We start from the raw sequence: 13,573 nt of genomic DNA, 5'->3' as shown, positions 1-13,573 counted from the left end.
ATTGAAGACTCCATGGCCAGACTAGGTTACCTCAGGGGATATGGTACCCAGGCAGCCTACTAGAGTAGGTAACCTGGGAGGGACTATGATGACCATGCAGTAAAGGTACCTGGGATATTGAGACCAGGCAGCAATTAGTACCTGGATATTAGACAGGAGCGAGCTAGGTAGACCTGGGGGATATTGCAGGACCAGGAAGCCTAGGTACCCTGGGGATATTGAGCCAGGCAGCTAGTACCTGGGGGATATTGAGACCAGGCAAGCTTAAGGATAACCGACTAGGGACTGGATATTGAGACCAGGCAGCTAACGGAGCAGGTAACCTGGGGAGAAGGGGGATATTGAGACCAGGTAGTTAGAGGTAGTTAAGGTACCTGGGATATTGAGACCAGGCTGCTAGAGACCCTGGGGATGATTGAATCAGGCAGCTAGGTACCTGGGAGATATTGAGACCAGGCTGCTAGAGACGCCTGGGGATATTGAGACCAGGCAGCTAGTACCTGGGGAGATATTGAGACAGGCAACTAGGTACCTGGAGAGATATTGAGACCAGGCAGCTAGGTACCTGGGGGATATTGCGACCAGGCAGCTAGTACCTGAGGATATTGAGACCAGGCAACTAGGTACCTGGGAGATATTGAGACCAGGCAGCTAGGTACCTGGGTTATTGAACCAGGCAACTAGACCTTTGGGATATTGAGACCAGCAGTAGTACCTAGGGGATATTGAGACCAGGCAGTTAGGTACCTGGGGGGATATTGAGACCAGGCAGCTAGGTTACCTGGGGATATTGAGACCAGGCAGCTAGGTACCTAGGGGGATATTGAGACCAGGCAGTAGGTACCTGGGGATATTGAGACCAGGCAGCTAGGTACCTGGGAGATTGAGACCAGTCAGTAGGTACCTGGGGGATATTGAGACCAGGCAGCTAGGTACCTGGGGGATATGAGACCAGTCATTAGCAAGGTACCTGGGGATATTGAGACCAGGCAGCTAGGTACCTGGGGGATATTAGACCAGTCAGTTAGGTACCTGGGGGAATATTGAGACCAGGCTGCGCTAGACCTGGGGGATATTGGACACAGGCAGCTAGGTACCTAGGGGGATATTGACACAGCAGCTAGGTACCTGGGGGATATTGAGACCAGGCAGCTAGGTACCTGGGGATATTGAGACCAGGCGCTAGTACCTGGGGGTATTGAGACAGGCTGCTAGGACCCTGGGGGATATTGAGACCAGGCAGCTAGGTACCTGGGAATTGAACCAGGCAGTAGGTACCTGGATATTGAGACCAGGCATAGGTACCTGGGGATATTGAGACCAGGCAGCTGAGTACCTGGAATTGAGACCAGGTAGTTAGGTAGTTAGGTACCTGGGGATATTGAGACCAGGCTGCTAGAGACCCTGGGGGATATTGAGACCAGGCAGCTAGGTTTTTCCAGCTCATGCAGAGAAGCAACAAGGGCTTGGTCATGATATAATATTAAAAGCCAGGGAGTCACTTAATATAAAGCATTAGAAATAAACGAACATAATTAGAATTTTTAACCCCTAGTCAACAACACTACATATTACAGAACTTCAGAAACTATTCAACACCTTGACTTATTCCATATTTTGTTGTGTTACAGCCTGAATTAAAAATGGATTTAAACAAAAAATCCACACAGTACCCAATGATGACAAAATGATCTTAAAAAAAACTATGAAATACGGAAATATCTCATTTACATAGTAGAAATTCACACTGCTGAGTCAATACTTTGTAGAAGCAGCTTTGGGGGTGATTACAGCTTGAGTCTTTGGTATTGTATCAGCTTTGAGTCGTCTTGGGTATGTCTGTATCAGCTTGAGTCTTCTTGGGTATGTCTGTATCAGCTTTGAGTCTTCTTGTGGTATGTCTGTATCAGCTTTGAGTCGTCTTGGGTATGTCTGATCAGCTTGATCGTCTTGGGTATGCTGCATCAGCTTTGAGTCTTCTTGGGTATGTCTGCATCAGCTTTGAGTGTCTTGGATATGTCTGTATCAGCTTTGTGAGTCTTCTTGGTATGTCTGCATCAGCTTTGAGTCTTCTTGGGTTGTCTGTATCAGCTTTGAGTCGTCTTGGGTATGTATGTATCAGCTTTGAGCCGTCTTCTTGGGTATGTCTGTATCAGCTTTGAGTCGCTTTGGTATGTCTGTATCAGCTTTGAGTCTTCTTGGGTTGTCTGTATCAGCTTTGAGTCGTCTTGGTATGTCTGATCAGCTTTGAGTCGTCTGGATTGTCGTATCAGCTTTGAGTTGTCTTGGGTATGTCTGTATCAGCTTTGAGCCGTCTTGGGTATGTCTGTATCAGCTTTGAGTCTCTTGGGTATGTGCTGTATCAGCTTTGAGTCGTCTGGGAATGTCTGATCAGCTTTGAGTGTCTTGGGTATGTCTGTATCAGCTTTGAGTTGTCTGGGTATGTCTGTATCAGCTTTGAGCCGTCTTGGTATGTCGTGTTATCAGCTTTGAGTCTCATCATGGTTATCGTTATAGTTGAGCCGTCTTGGGTATGTCTGTAATCAGCTTTGAGTCATCTTTGGGTATGTCTTGTATCAGCTTTGAGTCGTCTTGGTATGTCTGTATCAGCTTTTGAGTCGTCGGTCTTGGGTATGTCTGTATCAGCTTTGAGTCGTCTTGGGTATGTCTGTATCAGCTTTGCACATCTGGATTTAAGGATTTTCTCCCATTCTTCCTTTTCTCAAGCTTAAATTAGATGGGGAGCAGCTGTGAACAGCAATCTTCAATTCTTTCCACATATTTTCGATGGGATTCATGTCTGGGTTTTGGCTGGGCAACTCAAGGATTTTCACATTCTTGTTCTGAAGCCATTCCAGTGTTGCTTTGGCTGTTTGCACTCTGAAGCAGGTTCCCATCAAGGGTTTTGGCTCCATTCATTATTCCCTCTTGTTTTACCAGTCTCCCAGTCCCTGCCGCTGGAAAGCATCCCTAGGGATGGTGATAAATGGGTGATGAGCTGTGCCTGGTTTTCTCCAGACATAGCGCTTTGCATTCAGGCCAAAAAGTAACATTTTGTCTCATCAGACCACATCATATTTTGCCTTATGATCTCAGAGTCTTTCAAGTGGCTTTTTTGCAAACTCCAGGCATGCTGTCATGTGCCTTTTTCTCAGGAGTGGCTTCCGTTTGATCACTCTCCCATAAAGCCCAGAGTGCTGAAGTGCTGTAGAAACTGTTGTCCTTCTGGCAGGTTCTCCCATCTCAGCCAAGGAACTCTGTAGTTCTGTTACAGTGGTCATTGCATTCTTGGTCACCTCCCTGACCAAGGTCCTTCTTGCCCGGTTGCTCAGTTTGGTCAGACGGACAGCTCTAGGAAGAGTCTGGGTAGTTCATCATTTTTTCAATTCCCGAATGATGGAGACCACTGTGCTCTTGGAAACTTTCAACACTCTAGAAATGGTTTTATACCCTTCCCCAGATATATGCCTCACTACAATTATATCTCAGAGATCTACGGACAGTTCCTCGGACTTCACGGTATAGTTTTTGCTCTGACATGCACTGTCAACTGTMGGACCTTATATAGACATGTATGTTTCTTTCTAAATCATGTCCAAACAATTGAATTGGCCACAGGTGGACTCCAATCAAGTTGTAGTGAGGATGATCAAAGGAAATTGGATGCACCTGAGTTGAATTTGGACTGTCATAACAAAGGGGTGTCAATACATACATGAGATATGAGATACTGTAGTGAGAGATAGCAGCGGGAGCAAACGAGCTGGGTACATGGATAGATTTTTTTTTATTTTTTACATGGAAATCTGATTGGATACAGCATTTGATTATTGGAAATATAACCCTCAATTTAACTTGCGAAATGCTTTTTTTCTTTCTGGGGTATAATTGGGGAAAGGTCACCGGAAATCCGGGACATCTGGCTACTTTAGCTTATCATGCCTATCATCTACCAGTGTTTAATTGCTATATTGTAATTACTTCGCCACCATGGCCTATTCATTGCCTTAACTCCCTTATCTTACCTCATTTGCACTCACTGTATATAGACTTTTTGTTTTCTTTTTTTTCTACTGTATTATTGACTGTATGGTTTGTTTATTCCATGTGTAACTCTGTGTTGTTGTATGTGTCTGTCACGACTTCCGCCGAAGTCGGTCCCTCTTCTTGTTCGGTCGGCGGTCGACGTCCCCGGCTTTCTAGCCACCGCCGATCCACTTTTCATTTTTGCACTTTTGTTTTCGACCGTGTTTTTGGCACTTGTATGTGTTWTGTGCTGTCATTTGGGAACCGGTATTAAAGTGTGCCTGTTTATTATACTCCGCTCTCCTGCACTTGACTTCGCCTCCCATATACACGCATTACAGTGTCAAATTGCTATGCTTTATCTTGGCCAGGTCGCAGTTGCAAATGAGAACTTGTTCTCAACTAGCCTACCTGGTTAAATAAWGGAGAAATAAAAAAAATTCWATACAATTTTAAAAAATGTTGAAGAACAGGGATAAGAAGTAGCCAAYGCTAGCTTTAGCTTTATGATATTTTACATCAGACCTGACCTGATCTGTTGTTATTGTCTTACAATACCGTTTATTTTGTGTTTTCTTCCKCTTACAGGCCTAATCAAAATAGATTATACTATAAGCAAATGTAGTGTTTTAAATTGAAACATCTTTAGTTAGTGTCAAATTTGAAAAAGTTATAGAAATGTGATTAATCATACCAAATGTTTGAATCGTTTAACAGCCCTAGTAAAAACACATGGTTAGTCTGTCATATCCATGTGCTTAGTGCTTTAGGTCAAAGTACGTTCAACTAAAGCCATGTACCMCTACATTACATAATACACATTCAAGTATAAGTTCAACCAAATGATCACATAGCGTGACTTGATTTTCTGGGATTATCAACAATCATTTAGTTGTAATTTACAAAGGGAGCAACATAAGTTCCACACAAATCAGTCTGCTGTGATTCCTCTGTGTGTGAGTGGGAAAGCTTTATTAGCAGGATGAATTTCATAAAAGGTATTTGAAACCTCCAGTTCTCCATTCCCTCACACCGCTATGCCATCCAGATCCAGCTGCCATTTCGACCTTCTGAAGAATCTAATTACCACAAATGATAATAACTATGAATATTTAAAACATTTCAGAAGCTGTTCATTGTCTCTCTGATATTTATAGGCAACGGTGCCAGGAGCAGCGTTAGTTACTTAACAACCCGATAATAAAACATTAATCCACTGTGTATATACTATTACACACATTTAATGCAATTTGAATGTCTTAACTGAGGGCAGTGTTCCATTGAGAATGAAGGAGCAGATCGGCTGACTCGTACCTGACTTGAGAATAACCCCCAGGAAGCTTATCTTTCAACTCGTAACCGGAAACCAGTTTCTTTCTTCAACACAAGATAACTTACCATCTCGGTGCAGCGGAACTATAAACAGACCATCCGTTCAGATTTCAAGAGTTGTATTTACATACAAATATATTCATTAGTTCAAAACATACATTAGTCTATATAGCACCATATTACATATAGCCTCTATATTACATATTACAATCAATATAATCTAATATACTTAGACTCATGACAATATAATAGGATATCTGTCATCACCCGAGTATGAAGCTCTGTTTTCCAATAGAGCAGCACAGTTTCAGTGCACTTCCAGGTAGATGACTCACTACTTTGTCATATATATATATACATATCAATATTGTTTATATCTCTGAAAAAATTAATTTGATAGCTGTTATCCCTGAATGATTAATGATATGTTTACCAATAAAGTAGCAGTTACAGTACACCTCAAGGTATATGAGTCACTGCATGCGTCCCAAATGACACCCTATTCAATATATAGTGTAATATCTGATGAATGATATGTTTACCAATAAAGTAGCAGTTACAGCACACCTCCAGGTACATGAGTCACAATTTACTGGTCCCCTGGTCTGTCCTCAGCCGAAGTGCATTGTCAGGTAGAGGGGAATCTGTCTTGATGTATGAATACTTTATAAGTGATAACTGTATTATGGGGTAACGAATGGAAAACCCCAGAGCCCCAGAAAACCCATCACTCATCTCCACGGTAACTACTGACAAGCTCTATTCCTGATGCCCACCCTTCTTCATTATATCATCCCTCCTATCCTTCCTCCTACCACCCTCCTCCTCTCTCAATCATTTATCCATCCATCCTCCACCACCTACCTCCTCCTCCATCATCACTCTATCCCACCACCCTATTCTATCAGTCATCTCTCCCTCTTTAGTTGTATTAAATAGGAAGGGAGAAAATGAGTGAATTCACTGATGCGGTGACCTATAAGTTGATTGATATCATTGTCAAGATTATCTATCTGTCTGTCTGTCTGTCTAGAAACATTCAGAAACAAAATTACACGTAAACTCAGCAGCTAAATGACAATATGTCTTTTATTTTCTACATGTTAAAGGTTTATTATTTACAAACAAAACAAAATTCAAACAGAAATCAAAATAATTTTTTTGACAAACACCATTTGTCTGCATATAGTTGTAAGAACTCTGTGTCAAGTAACCAACTAACTGTTCATTTTTTTTTACCAAGCTTGTTTTATTAACATGAATCTGTCAGCGGGGTTTAAGAGGAACGTACGTGTGGCTCGTAACTTACAGCATTATCTACACCATAATCTCTCCAAGATGAACATTATCGCACATTAACAGTTAACATATTACACCTGCACTGTCAAGGTTCAGAACCCAAAAATTCTTGGCCCGTATTCACAAATCATCTCAGTTTAGGAGTACTGGTCTAAAATCAGTTTTTCCTTTTGTCCAAATAATCGCATGAATTTATCCAAAAGGTCAAACTAACACTAGGTCACAGCACTCCTACTCTGAGAGGCTTTGTGAATAAAGACCCTAGTTTCCTTTCTCTGGGCACTGGGCTTTGTTCATTTTAGCATTTTTATTTAAAAACAAAACAAAATAAATGTACAAATATATGTGCTGGTTAATTGAGAGTTCTCCATACTGCTAAAACTGTAAGCTGATTCGTCCGTTCGTGTTGTATTACATACATCATAATGCCCATTCCAGAATGCTAGATAGCTGTGGTCGGGAATTATTGTGAGAAAAAAAAGCACATAGTTGGGAAGCTTTCCCCTCCAAAGGCAAGTATCAAAAACACCACAAACCAACAGCGCTGCTATCCATCTGAACCGTGTGAAAGTTCCTATTCATGGGTCGCACATTTCGTCACAATATTGTTTTGAACATTCGTTTTAGGACTGATTCCCGACCGAGCGCTCTTACTCAATGCATTGTCAATTGGCGCTGATGAAGATTTCATCGAAAGTGTATGACAGTGGCTTGGAAAAATACAATGACGTTTGTAGAGGCAAATAATTTGCAGGAAAACCTTTTGTCATCATTGTCCAATTGGCTCATTCATCCCCCTTCTCTACCCTGTAACTATTCCCCAGGTCATTGCTGTAAATGAACATTTGTTTTCAGTCAATTTACCTGGCAAAATAAGGACAAAATMATGTCACCAGATTGACTTTAGATGCAGTATAACATTAGCTAGCTAGCTAAAATTGAGCGGAGACCACCGGATTTAAGCTAGCTTTGCTAACTATTTTGGACAATCTTTGCTAGCTAATGACAACATTGTCATCTGTCTAAAGTAAGTTTGACTACATTAATGTTGATGGCAAAGCTGATTCCTACTAAATATTTGCCTACTTTAGRAATGTCATCGTATTTCRAGGTCACTATAGTGTAATTTAGATGAAACASTCATTAGCCCCGTTCAGAATGACTGYGCATCAACTMGACTTTTGGGCACCAATATGGCTGCGGCGTCTGTAAAACGTTCATAATGGCAACGATAAGACGGAGGTGCAACCCATGAATACATTCACCATGGCAGATCAGGATTAAGCAGTCTCGGAATAGAACATTTCTCCATGTTTAGAGAGTTCCAATCTACATCATACATCTCCCTTTAAACCTTCGTTATTCACTTAAAATAACTGACTGAAGAGTCTGTATCGTATTTTTCTTTCATCAGAAAGTGCAATTCAAAATAAAGAAAATTACTTTGAATGTTTTGCTTTGGCCAGTTTCATTCCGCGCAACATTAACAATCAACAAAACATCAGTGGCTAGCTACAAAGGAAGTTACAAAAGGTGCTTCAAAATGTTTTACAATGTCTCGTCAACGTGTTAGTATCCTCCCAGTTCTGTAGAGACTGTACTAGTCATTACTGTAATTCAGAGAGTTCTATAGCAGAATGAGAGAGCCTTTTCATAGACGTTCGCAATTGTCTTCAAAGATTCCAATTGTTAAACTGAGACATTTGGCCATCATCTTCACATTGGTTACATCTTCCTCTCAAAAAAGAATATTTGAAACATAGAACACATATGATAAGTAATAAATGTGTTGTATAGGTGCATATGCACATTATAGCTCCTCGCACTCAAAACAAATAAAAAGTATCGAACATGGCTACAGTTTTAGGCACAAATACTTAAGTGTCCTTTTGTGAAAATGTCAACGCTTTCGTTGCACACAAATAACGTCTAGACAGACAATGAACAAAACATAATCTCACAGTACATTTAACGTCAACTTTTTTTTTATATAGTATCTTTTTAAGTATTTGTGAGAAGTGCATGCTTTTTATGAGACACATTTTTTTGAGGTGGACTCTGTATCGGTGTAATGTTGACACACGTTGTCTGTATTGAAGTACTGCTCATCTTTTTAGGTGTGTCTCTAAGGGGGGGGGGCTTAGATACTCGGAGCCGACTGATGGAGCATGTTTGCCGCCATGAAGATTGTGACTCTAAAACCATGAGAGGTGGTTGTCTGTGAGGAACATATCATACTAATTACTCACATGGTTACTATACACAATACATGTGGGGGTCTCTAGCAAACATACACATCAATTCATAAGCACGTCAAATAGTCTGCAACCTCACGAGGGTAAGCTGTGTTAGAATGACTGACCTTAATGAATTGTCTCAAAGTTTAGTCACATTTCTGGACCCCCCCAGGACACTAAATAAATAAGCTTAAACATTGTAATTTTGTTGATATTGTTACAGTTACTACGATGGATTCAGACACACAAGAGACAGAAACCTTAATGCAACCCAGCATATGTTGCTATCGCTCTAATTCACACACTGTGATTGTTTTTAAAATGGGGCCCAAACACTTGACTTATAACGTGACCTACTCAAAGAGAGAGGTGTCTGGAAWGGTCATGTCAGTCTTCTTCAACATTAACTTTGACTGGAAAATTCATACGTCTAGACTGCAAACCTACAGCCGATGGGCATATTGCAGAAAAAGACAGAGTTTATAAATTTTCTGTCGGTATGAAAACTTTTCTTTACATTCCACTGCCACACTAGACGATCACATTATTTGAATACATGATATGGAAGYTGAGGCAATGAAATTAAATATGAAAAATAAATAAAAAAAGCAGAAAGCCTGACTAAAACATCCAAACAGGCTGTCTGTACCCTCGGAATGACATTAAAAAAAATAAAAAATAAATTGGAAATCAAAAGGTGTCAAAAATAACTAAAAGATTTGGAGTCAAGATATGATAGATTCAACAATGATTCATATTTACAGTAATTCTAAAGTGTCACATTGTGTACGGGTAGTCAAACATACAATAACTCTTAATTGCTGTAAGGAATGGGTAGGTTTACTCACCCAGCACACCCACAGTAAGAAAAACACTGTAAAAGGGTATTACTATATTGTGTAGCATGTGACTGAAATAAAATATAGCATCTCTAGAAATAACACCGTCCCAAAGGAGGTGAACATACAGGGGAGACATGTTTGAAGTGTATAATAACAGGTGTTAAGGAGTCCATGCTACAAATGTGTTGAAAAGTTTTGAAACATCAGCGTTAAATGTGTTGAAAAGTGTTGAATCCTCAGCGTTAAAAAAATATTTAATCCCTCATTCGCTTCTCTTTTGCTTGCTAGATGGTTAAAATAAACAAGGAAACAAGGACTATGCAGACTAATGAAGATTCTCAGTATGACAGGCATTTCTCAGTGTCAAGTAGTGCTAGCTATTGCGTTAAGGTTTTCTTATCTCTAATGAATATATGCATTGTTGTCACTTATTAACTTTTTTTCTCACATATAGATGATGATGATGAAGATATCAAGGTTCCTGAAAGAAGTAAGACATTGTTATGATTGAGAATGCACCACACAGTATCTGTAAATACTAGATCTACAAAACTATTTACAACACACATATAGATAATCTTTATATCACAGTCTATTGCATAATGGTGATAATCTTTAGTTTATAAATATTATAAATGTACACATAGTTTTGTTAAGCAACATTACATAACGTCTATCACGGTCTGAAATTAGGACTAAAAACAGCATCATCCATTCTTTGCTCACAACATCATCCTTCTACAAACAAAAAAAGAGCATCACGTCTATTTATATCCCTTTGGACCCATAACACTGTCATGGTGTTCACCGACCACTGTGTGAGGACACTGTGGCTCAAGAGGATGTATTGCTGAGAGCAATGGAACACCTAGCTATTGTACCTGTGTTGATTGCTAAGATTAAGGTCCCACAAATGATGTCATTAGATTTATGTTTGAGTGTGTGCTTTTTTTGTTGTTGACAGTTTCAAGGTTCGCTCGCGTCAGTTATTCCACAGTGGTGACAAAGCTGCGTAATGTGAGAAGATATTTTACTTCCTCTTCTCGCAGGTACAAAAAAAAAATTATCCAAAAGTCATCTGTCAGGATTCATCACGATGCATTCCAGTTTACAAAAACAGAAAATAACAAACACCCCCCCCCCTCTCCATACATTTGATATCTATATTTGTATTTTTTGGAAAGGAAGACTCATGTTTATATACTAGAGCTTTTAAATAGTCTTTGCCAAATATTCTAGTTGGATTTACACACATATATATATATATATTTATTTAATATACATTCTTAAATGTAGGGAGAAAATGTGTCTAAAATATAATACAAGGGCAGTCTGTACAGGAATTCCTTTAGGCTAATTTTTTTTTCTGAAGAAAAATTTGAGAAAACAAAAAAATACTCAAGTTCATCTTTATCTTTTTTTGTATCTCCATTTAAAAATGAAATAAAACAGAAGTTTAAAAAAAGAAAAATGAGATCATAAATTTGATGCGAACCGCATCTTATCTTGCTCGGTCTCTGTACTGCTTAAGGTAGAATCTCTTCTAGAATCTCTCCTAGAGCCAGTGGAATCCCTGTGCTGGGCTGCAGAGGACACCGCTCGCACCGGAGGCAACGCTCCCGATGACATCTGGCGGAACAGGTTGACCCTCTGGGGCACTGTGGTGCGGAGACCGCTCTGTATACCCATACCCTGGATCGCAGCCACCGGCGGGGCAATGGAGGCCAGGGAGTCCCCAGATGCTGCAGGGTGCGCTCGGGGCCCCAGGGACGTGTCATGGGGCAGGGAGGGCTGGGAGGCAGAGAGGTGGCGCACGTCTCGACTCAGGCTTCCCGACTGGAGAGCATGGCTGGCCTTGTGGAGGCTGTCACTCCTCTGAGGTGACGGGACTTGCTGCTGCTGCTGTTGTTGTGGTTGTTGTGTTGCTGAGGATGCCGCAGCTCCTCCTGGTTGCTGTGGCTGTGGTAGTTGTTGCTGTGGTGGTAGGCCAGTAGGCAGCGGCTGCTGGATAAGGGAGAGCTGGGAGGCGGTGGGCGAGCCGTACTGGAAGCTGCGGCCTGCCAGCCCAGGGGTCTGCACGGGTGGACTGCACACAGCCGTGMTGAAGYATACRGGGGACATGATYGKCCCTTGCTGKTGGAGAGAGYGMGGYGTCTGGGGGACYGGCGAGGATGAGMTCAGGTTGCRYTGGYWGACYCTGGGGACYGGYTAGACWCCCTGCGKCGAGGCWGGCAGGATGCGGGCGGCGGCTGCMGCGGAGGGGGCAATGARGSCCGAAGCYCTGTAMGTRAAAMGGGRGGCTGACTGCTGYAACTGGTTGTTGCCCAGGGCAGTGGTGTAGGGCTGCTGAGCCGGAGAGTTAATTATGGAATTTCCAGATATCGGGGTGGAATTCATCCCGGTGACCGACATCCCTGTGACCGACTGTTTGCGGTCCACCATCATCACCATCTCCCTGTCCTGACGGATTATCTGCTTCAATATCTCGTTCTCCTGCGTGTTGAACACCCCAGCGTTCAGATCCTTCTGGAACTTCTGGAGGAGCAGGCTGTTCTTCTTCCCTGTTAGGAGTAGATCAATTAGAGGTTAGGTTGACTTAAGCCGTGATAGACATGGTAGCATATTAACACACCGCAGGGTGGATGTTTTGGTGTGGGTTGTTATGGAGTAATAGTGAGTAGAAATGAGAGTGACTATGGTATGAGGATGAGGACATCTGAGTGAGAGTGATGTATTACCAAACTACTGTACATAGTTGATACCTAGTACATTGAGTTGTAAGATATTAGAGGTGGTAGGTGAAAGGTAATAAATTCATATAGATATATATTAGTATTAAGATTTAACATACATTACCAGTCAAAAGTTTGGACACATCTACTCATTCAAGGGTTTTTCTTTATTTTTACTATTTTCTACATTGTATAATAATAGTGAAGACATCAAAACTTTGAAATAACTCATATGGAATCATGTCGTAACCATAAAAAAAGGGTTAAACAAATCAAAATATATTGTATATTTGAGATTCTTCAAAGTAACCACCCTTTGCCTTGATGACAGCTTTGCACATTCTTGGCATTCTCTCAACCAGCTTCATGAGGTAGTCACTTGGAATGCATTTCAATTAACAGGTGTACCTTGTTAAAAGTGAATTTGTGAAATTTCTTTCCTTAATGCATTTGTGCCAATCAGTTGTGTTGTGACAAAGTAGGGTTGGTATACAGAAGAGAGCCCTATTTGGTAAAAGACCAAGTCCATATTATAGCAAGAACAGCTCAAATAAGCAAAGAGAAATGCCAGTCCATCATTACTTTAAAACATGAAGGTCAGTCAAACCAGAAAATGTAAAGAACTTTGAACYTTTTTTCAAGTGCAGTCGCAAAAACCATCAAGCGCTATGATGAAACTGGCTCTCATGAGGACCGCCCCAGGAAAGGAAGACCCAGAGTTACCTCTGCTGCAGAGGATACGTTCAATAGAGAAACTGCACCTCAGATTGCAGCCCAAATATATTTTCCACAGATTTGAGGTTTTTGGTTCCAACCGATGTGTCTTCGTGAGACGCTGAGTAGGTGAACGGATGATCGCCGCACGTGTGCTTCCCACCGTGAAGCATGGAGGAGTAGGTGTGATTGTGTGGGGGTGCTTTGCTGGTGACACTCAGTGATTTATTTAGAATTCAAGGCACACTTAACCAGCATGACTACCAAAGCATTCTTCAGCGATACGGCATCCCATCTGGTTTGCGCTTAGTGGGACTATCATTGGAAAAGCATTTCTCATGAAGCTGGTAAAGAGAATGCTAAGAGTGTGCAAAGATGTCATCAAGGCAAA

At 41.2% G+C, this 13,573-nt stretch overlaps 1 protein-coding gene across 1 annotated transcript in view; it reads right to left on the bottom strand.

The window, feature by feature from the left end:
- Positions 1-6,429: 6,429 nt before the first annotated feature.
- Positions 6,430-13,573, bottom strand: part of LOC111981996 (potassium/sodium hyperpolarization-activated cyclic nucleotide-gated channel 1) — a 177,531-nt gene continuing 170,387 nt past the window's right edge. Inside the window, 1 exon segment of the mRNA XM_070449585.1 lies at positions 6,430-12,297. Coding sequence (XP_070305686.1) covers positions 11,213-12,297 — 1,085 coding nt within the window. The 3' untranslated portion in view covers positions 6,430-11,212.

This window comes from Salvelinus sp. IW2-2015, linkage group LG20 (genome assembly GCF_002910315.2).
Source record: "Salvelinus sp. IW2-2015 linkage group LG20, ASM291031v2, whole genome shotgun sequence".
In the NCBI taxonomy this organism is placed as follows: domain Eukaryota; kingdom Metazoa; phylum Chordata; class Actinopteri; order Salmoniformes; family Salmonidae; genus Salvelinus; species Salvelinus sp. IW2-2015.
The sequence above is the reverse complement of the archived record's forward strand: the minus strand, read 5'-3'. Positions and strand labels throughout refer to the sequence as shown.